The following is a 7,103-nucleotide window of genomic DNA, read 5'->3' as shown; positions in this document are numbered from 1 at the left end:
GCAGAGGCTGAACAGGTTCAGGTCCCGTAGCCTCTCCTCATAGGGCCTGCCCTGCTGTCCCCAATGCTTTTAGTGCATGCCGTTCCTCCTTGAATCTGGTTTACGGGGAGTGAGATACAGAGACCTCATGACGGATGATGGCTGAGTGAAGGCTGTATTGATCGTTTCCAAATGCCAGTCAGGGTTGGGCTGTACTCGCCTGGGGAACCCAGCACACCCAGACAGCTGGGCTGAGCTGGAGGTGGAGGAAGAGAACATGGTCTTCTCTTCTGCAGACTCAATCAGCCCATTTCCCTCAGCCTCTCCTCACCAGTCCTGTCCCCCAGCCCCACAACCATTTTTATTGCTCTCCACTGGACTCTCTCCAACGTGTCCACATCCTTTCTGTAGTGGGGGCCCACAGCTGGACACAGGACTCCAGATGTGGCTTCCCCAGCGCCAAATAGAGGGGAAGAATCACTGCCCTCGATGTGCCGGTAATGCTCCTACCAACGCAGCCCAGGATGCCATTCTCCTTCTTGGCAACCAGGGCCATTATTCCCGCGGTCCTGTCTCCTAAACTGCACAATGCAAGTCCTGCGCTCCCGCTGAGCTCCTAAGCTGGGCTGGAATTTGGGAGCACAGCTGGGGCCCGCGTGTGCATTTTCAAGCAGCTTTTCTCCCTCCAAGCCCTGCTGCGGTGCCGGGCATCCCAGAAAGGCGGTGTTGTGGGGATGGAGGGCTCGGGGAGGTCCCAGCTGGCCCCTGAGCTGAAATCAGCCTTGCAGGAGAGGAGTGAGGACTGTTTGCAACTGGCCGGCGTTAGGGGACCATCACTGTGCTGGAGGCAGGGCAAATGCCCTGTGCATTAGCTGCTCAGAGCAGCTTTGAACCTCCAGGTCCTCGCTAATGAAGTGGAAGGCAGGGGAGGGGAGCAAGGGCCGGAGCAGCTCCCCGGCACTTCCTTTAATCCTCTCCTAGGTATTTATCTCCCCCTTCCAGCTCCTGTCCCGGAGCCAGCGCGGCTCTGGCCACCAGCCAGCCCTTGAGCGTTGTCCAAGCCGTGTGGACTTCGCAAAGTTCCTGAGCCCTATAAACTTGTCACTGAGACTACGGAGCCCAGGCGAGGCGGGGATTAGTGCAATGAGGGGCTGCCGCCAGCGCTGCGAGCTCTCCAGGCTGCCCCTTCCCTTCACCTGGCAAGCCCCCGGGGCTGATCCTCTTCCAGCTTCTCCTGTAACATCAACCAAGCTGCGCCCCAGCTCCGGGGAGCGTAAGGGCAGGTGCTGAAAGAGCTGCCCAGACACAAGCCCCCTTGCCCACGCCCTACTTGCATTCTTGCCAGAAATCGCCACGCAGCTGCTTTTTGGCCAAGGGTCCTGGCTGCTCCCGGGTCGCGGGGCCGGTGCTTTTGCAGCTGGCACTGCAAGAGGGCACGGGCCAGGCTTGCCTCCCTGGCTGCACTTCATTGGGGGCGAGCAGGTGAATTGAGATGATTTGAGGGGGGTTTGATTAAACATCTGGAGCTCTTGGCCGGCATCCTGGCTGTTTAATTACTGCGCCTCTGTCATCCCCAGGCGGCGCGCCGGAGCTCCTCCTGGCCCCTCGCCTTGGACGCCAGCTCTTAACCCGTTCAGGGGACATCTTCTCTGCGCCGAGGTTTTCCAGTAAGCCTTGCAAAGCAGGGGTAGGAGGGATGTGGCCACGAGGCCTCTCCTCAGCCCCCAAAGCCTTTGCTTGCCATGTCTGTGTTCCCGTGCTGTCCTCCTCAGCCCCCTCCTTGGACCTTGTCCCCACAACCCGCTGTGCTTTTTCTGCATCTAGGTATTTTACCCAGCAGGAAAGGGCTAGGAGCGCTATTGGTTCGGCGTTACCTGCTCAACTTTGCATTGCACCAAAGCAGATTTAGATCAAATCCCTGGAAAACCTCATTGCCGTACACATCACAGGGCAGGGGACCCAGCTGCCTGGGGATGTGGTGTGTCTGCCTTCCCAGATGGGCCGGCATCTGTCCGGGGCAGGTTGGGAACAGCGCAGCCCTCGTCGGTGCAGCGGGGCGTCGGACTAGATGAACCTCGACAGACCTCCCAGGCCCGGGGCTCTGTGCTTGTGTGAGCAGCAGGAGGCTCCAGGGATGGTCCAGCTGGGGAAGATGCAGCCTCCAGGTAGAAACAGAGCACAGAGCAAAGGCCTGAAGGCTCAGAGGTTCGTCCGAGTTGCCATCTCCTGAGACCCTCTGGCTGCAGCCCAGCCTTCCCTGCAGCGTCTGCAAGGCGTGCTTTGCCAATGGGCACGTGAAGCAGGCGTGGGTTAGCGATGTTTCCCGATGACACGCTGCCGGGAGACTTCATCCGAGCCGGGATGGGCTGGGATATCATCGGGGAGGAACAGGACGACCTCGAGAACCGGAGAACAGAGCCGGGGTGCGGTCAAGCCCTCAAGACCCGATCGCTGGCATTCGCTGGAAACCGCAGCAAAGGAGGGGAAAGACCGCGGGGCGTTGGCGGATCTCACAGCCACGATGAGCTGTGATGAGAAAGGCAGCCACCACCCTTGAAGGCACGAGTTGAGGCGTGCTTTCCTCTTTAGTGGGGGCACGGCCTCGGCCCGGGGTCTCTGGAGTATCTAGGAGCCCCCTTTGCAGCAGCAGGACATTGGTGGCCGCAGCCCCCCTGCTTTCTCTGGGGCAGGGTCGGGGGCGCGATGCCTGTGGCTGTGGCAGGGTGACAGGGACGATGGGTTTGCCTCAGGCAGGGCTTGGACTAGCTGTGACCTCTGCAGCTCTCTGCCAGCCCCGTCTCTGGGACCCTATGCTTGCCGTCTAGAAACGCTGTCAGGTAGGGGGGCAGAAGGAAAAGCAAGGACGCGGTTGGCACAAAACCAGATCAGGAGAAGCTGGCGCTGGATGCCTGGAGGCGGGGGATGAGGAGATGGTCTCTGGCCGGCAGAGCAGGGACGGCCTGGAGCTGCCTTGCAGATGGGGCTGAGCCAGGATGGCAGGGGCCCCGCGCCGTAGCAGCCGGGTGACCCCCGGGGCCCTGCCAGCTTGATGGTGGCATGCATTGAGCTTCTGTTCTCCAGCAGGGTGGGCTGGGAGGAGAGGCCGGGCAGCTCTGCTTGCACCTCCAAGCTGGCGCTCACAACCGAGCTGGCACCGGAGAGCCGCCTGTGAGAAGCCCAGCAAGTCCCTGTGCAGAAGGGGAGAGGGGAGGAGAGCCCCATCCCAGTGCCCTTCTCCTCACCACCCCTCTGAAGCCTGCCTCTCCTGAGCCCTGTGAAGAGACCTCACACACGCACACTCATATGCACACACCTACACTCACACACCCACAGTCATACGTACACTACTCACATGTACACATGCACCTACTTCTACTCACACACATACACATACATACTTCTAGACACATGCTCACACACACATGCACTCTCACGTAGTCACACGTACATACACACGCAGATACACAGATACCTCATACATATACTTACACTCACACATGCAGTCACACCTACACATGCTTATACACACTCACACACACGTTTACATACTTACACATACAGTCATACATGCAGGCACACATACGCATACATGCAGGCACACATACACACATACACTCATACACATACACTCACATGTAGTCTCACCTAATCATGCTTACACACACTGACACACATACACACACTCACATACTTACAAATACAGCTACACATGCAGGTGCACATACACACACATGCCTACACTTACATGCACTCACACATACACATACATGCACACAGCCTCATACACACACTCTCATGCAGTCACACCTACGCATACTTACGCACACTCATACACATGCAGTTACACATACACACACATGCATATACTTACACACACTCACACGTACATGCACACAAACACTCAGACACATACTAACACATGCACATGCACATACACTCGCACATACATACTTACACATGCACGCTCATATATATACTCACACATGCAGTTATACATACATACACGCTCACACACAGGCACGCGCATGCACTCACTGACATGCAGCCACGCACACACCCATCCTTGCCCTCACACCTGCATGCAAACACTCATAAGCACACATTTACCGTCTCACCCCCTTACACACACGCGCGCCCATGCAGCTCTCCCTCCCGCGGCGAGCAGGGCAGCTCCCAGGGGGCAGGAAGGACAGGTCCCATCTGCCAGCAGGGGCAGGACGCCGGCGGCTGAGAAAGCCCGGCCTCGGGTAGCGTGCTCCACCTGCCCCTGCCCGCCCGCCGGGAAGGAGCAAGGGAGGGAGAGCGGTGCTTAGCCTCTCCCGGCCTGTTGCTCCGAACATGACAAACGGCTCGAGCATCCCTCCAGAGCCTCCGCCTGGATAAATCTGCCGGTTCCTGGAGTTCAGGTGGGACGGCTTTGCTGAGGATACATGGCTCTGCTGATGGCCCCCATTGCGTCTGACTGTCCCTGGTATTTTCCCCCCGCCGTTGCCATCTGGAGCGGCGAGGAGGATGAATTGTCTCCTTGGAAGCTGGAACAAGGTAACGGCGAGGGCAGGGAGTCTGCTGCTGGGCGTAAATTATAGCGCTTCCTGACACGGAGGTTTCTCCCGGGAAAATCTGCTTTGTGTCTACGCAGAGGTGCTCGGGCGTCGGAGATTGCGGTGATGGGGGAGCTTAGGGGACCCTGGGGCAAGTCTGCTGCAGAGTCACAGACCATGAGGGGGTCGGGCTAGAAGATCTACTAGGTCCCTTCTGACCCTTAATCTATGAATCTATGAATCTTAATCTATGAGGGTGGAAGGGAGCTCAGGGGTCACATCCAGTCCAACCCCTGCTCCAAGCAGGACCAGCCTCAACTACATCATCCCAAGCAAGGCTTCATCTGCCCGGGTCTTCAAACCCTCCAAGGATGGAGAGTCCAGAAGTACCACCCCGATGAGCACCTCAATGCCACGCCTGGCATCTAAGGGATGGGAGAGTTACCCTAGGGGGAAGTGGCCTAGGGGAGCAGACACACAGCCTGGACCCTGGGGGGACCTACACCAAGGTAGCGTCCTCCTGACTTGCCATTTTACTAGGGAGAGGAGCAGCCTACGCTGGTGCGAGGCCACCTGCCTGCTGTGTGACCACTGCTGCCCTGGAGCAGAGTCAGATTCCTCTGGATTAAATATGCCATTTGTCTGCAGCCGGGAGCTCTTACCCAGCATCTCCAGGCAAACATGCAGGGGTATGCCCACGCCAGCCAGGAAAGGAGCAGTGCCCAGCCCTACACACTGCCCATCTCCTGGGCTGTCAGGGGATGGGTGCAGGGAAAGCATGCATGCAGACAGCACTCAGTCACTGAAGGGAAGGCGGCTGAAGGCATCCCCGGACACCGAAAGATCAGGGAAGGCTGCAGGTTTCTTTCCGGAGCAGTATATCCATAACGCTATGAAGCAGCTCGTACCCCTGCCACGAGGCATGACATGTCAGCAGCCCCATGTTGCATCACTTGGCGCAGAGAGGCAGAGAGAGAGATGAAGGGGGTTGCAAACGCTCCCTTCTCACTCATCACTGCATGCACCAGCCAGGACCCTCCCCAGGGATCAGCCCATGCCCTGGGCACAAGTCCCTTCCTCCTCAAGCAAGGAATCGCTCTTGTCCATGCAAAGCCCTCACTGCATGAAACCAGTTTAAAATGAACCAAAAGGAGTGGGTCATTAAAGGGTGGAGCTTGTGGCCACGAGACATGGTGGGAGCTGAGAGTGCAGCCAGATTCACCAAGACATTGGACACGTGCTTGGAGGACAGGGGTATCGGGAGCTATTGGGCAGGGAGTGAGGGGCACGGCCTCTGCATCAGACCCTCAATGCTGGAGGCTGCAAGGGAGAGGCACCGGACCCAGCACGTGGCAGCTCTTACGTTCTTATATTGTCAAGGTCAAGGACTTGGGTCTCTCCAGAGCCTCGGAGGAGGTCGGGGCTGCCGGGGGTCTGGTGCCAGTAGGGCTTTTCATCCAGCCAGTGCCCCAATAAAGCAGCAGGAGCTTCGTGACCAGGAGCACAGGCTGAACCTGCGACCCCAGGCGCATAAAGGGGGAAAGGGAAATTCCTCCCTTTGTTGGGAAACGGAGCGTGCTTGATCTGGCACCACAGAGGCAGGGTAAACCCGGCCCCCCTGCGGGGCTGCTCTGCAGACTGGAGCCGACTTGGCCCTGGCTTCTGGCACCCCCCTGCCTTGCTGAGAGGCCGGAGAGAAGGGGGGAGGCCGGGCAGATGCACAGCTGGGGGCCAAGGAAGGGGAGAAGGGCAGCGGGGGGGAGGGGACAGGCCCATGGTGGGGGGAAGGGGCAGTTCACGCAGTGGCAGGAGACCTGGAGGGGACGCAGTGACATGCAGCGCCATGGGGATCTCAGTGCCCATGCCTGAAAAGCTGGAGCTGCACTCAGGTCCAAGGTGCAGAGTCAAGGCTAAAAAATCCCCGGGTTTTTCTTATCCAAGGGGAATCCAGTTGGATGTGGAGCCTCTCCTCATCCCACGTCCTGAGCTGGGAGGTTGGGCCGGACGTCCAGCACCTCTGCACATCCCTGCGGTGGGAAGCAGAGGGGTTTGGCCTGATCCCAGGACTCCAGGAGCTGGTGCCCTGGAGAGTGCATCCATTAGTGCATCAGCTAGCAGCTCTGCAGATCTTCTGGTGGGATGAACCGGGGCACTGGGGCTCGGCTGGTGGGGGACAGACTTGGAGAGAGCTGGGGGCAGCAGGGGATGGTGGAGACCAGGCTGAGCAGCCTTGCAAGGGGACTGACCCCTTCTTTAGCTTCTGGCACATCTGGGTGATGTTGCCCTAGCACCATCCATCCTCCCTGGCTTTCCCATTGGGGAGAGGGGGAGGGATGGGGGCAGGGGATTGCAGAAGGGGCCCGTACATCTCCTGCATATACGGGGAAGCCGGAGGATGGATGGACGAGCTGGAGCTCATGGGGTAGGAGGAGAGGAGAGGGGGCTTTGCACCTAGCCCTTGGACTGGGCTAGCTGGCCTTCAGGGGTCAGACCCTTCCCACCATGTTGCACCTATTTCAGCTGGTGCTTGGGACAGGGCCCGTGGCAGGCTGGCTGTGCACACGCAGCGCCTAGCACCACAGG

At 58.8% G+C, this 7,103-nt stretch overlaps 1 protein-coding gene across 2 annotated transcripts in view; it reads left to right on the top strand.

The window, feature by feature from the left end:
- The window catches only part of CNTFR (ciliary neurotrophic factor receptor), a 307,232-nt gene that overhangs the window by 243,097 nt on the left and 57,032 nt on the right, over positions 1–7,103 (top strand). Inside the window, exon 1 of one of the 2 annotated variants that reach the window (XM_019518054.1) lies at positions 4,395–4,521. The exons of the other annotated variant lie outside the window; for it this stretch is intronic. Coding sequence (XP_019373599.1) covers positions 4,410–4,521 — 112 coding nt within the window. The 5' untranslated portion in view covers positions 4,395–4,409. Of the gene's footprint in view, positions 1–4,394; positions 4,522–7,103 lie in introns of those variants that run through there. 2 annotated transcript variants of the gene reach the window in all.

The sequence above is a fragment of the Gavialis gangeticus genome, unplaced genomic scaffold, assembly GCF_001723915.1.
Source record: "Gavialis gangeticus isolate Ggan-Ray unplaced genomic scaffold, GavGan_comp1, whole genome shotgun sequence".
NCBI classification, from domain to species: domain Eukaryota; kingdom Metazoa; phylum Chordata; order Crocodylia; family Gavialidae; genus Gavialis; species Gavialis gangeticus.
Note: the sequence above shows the minus strand (reverse complement) of the source record. Positions and strands in the feature narration are given on the sequence as shown.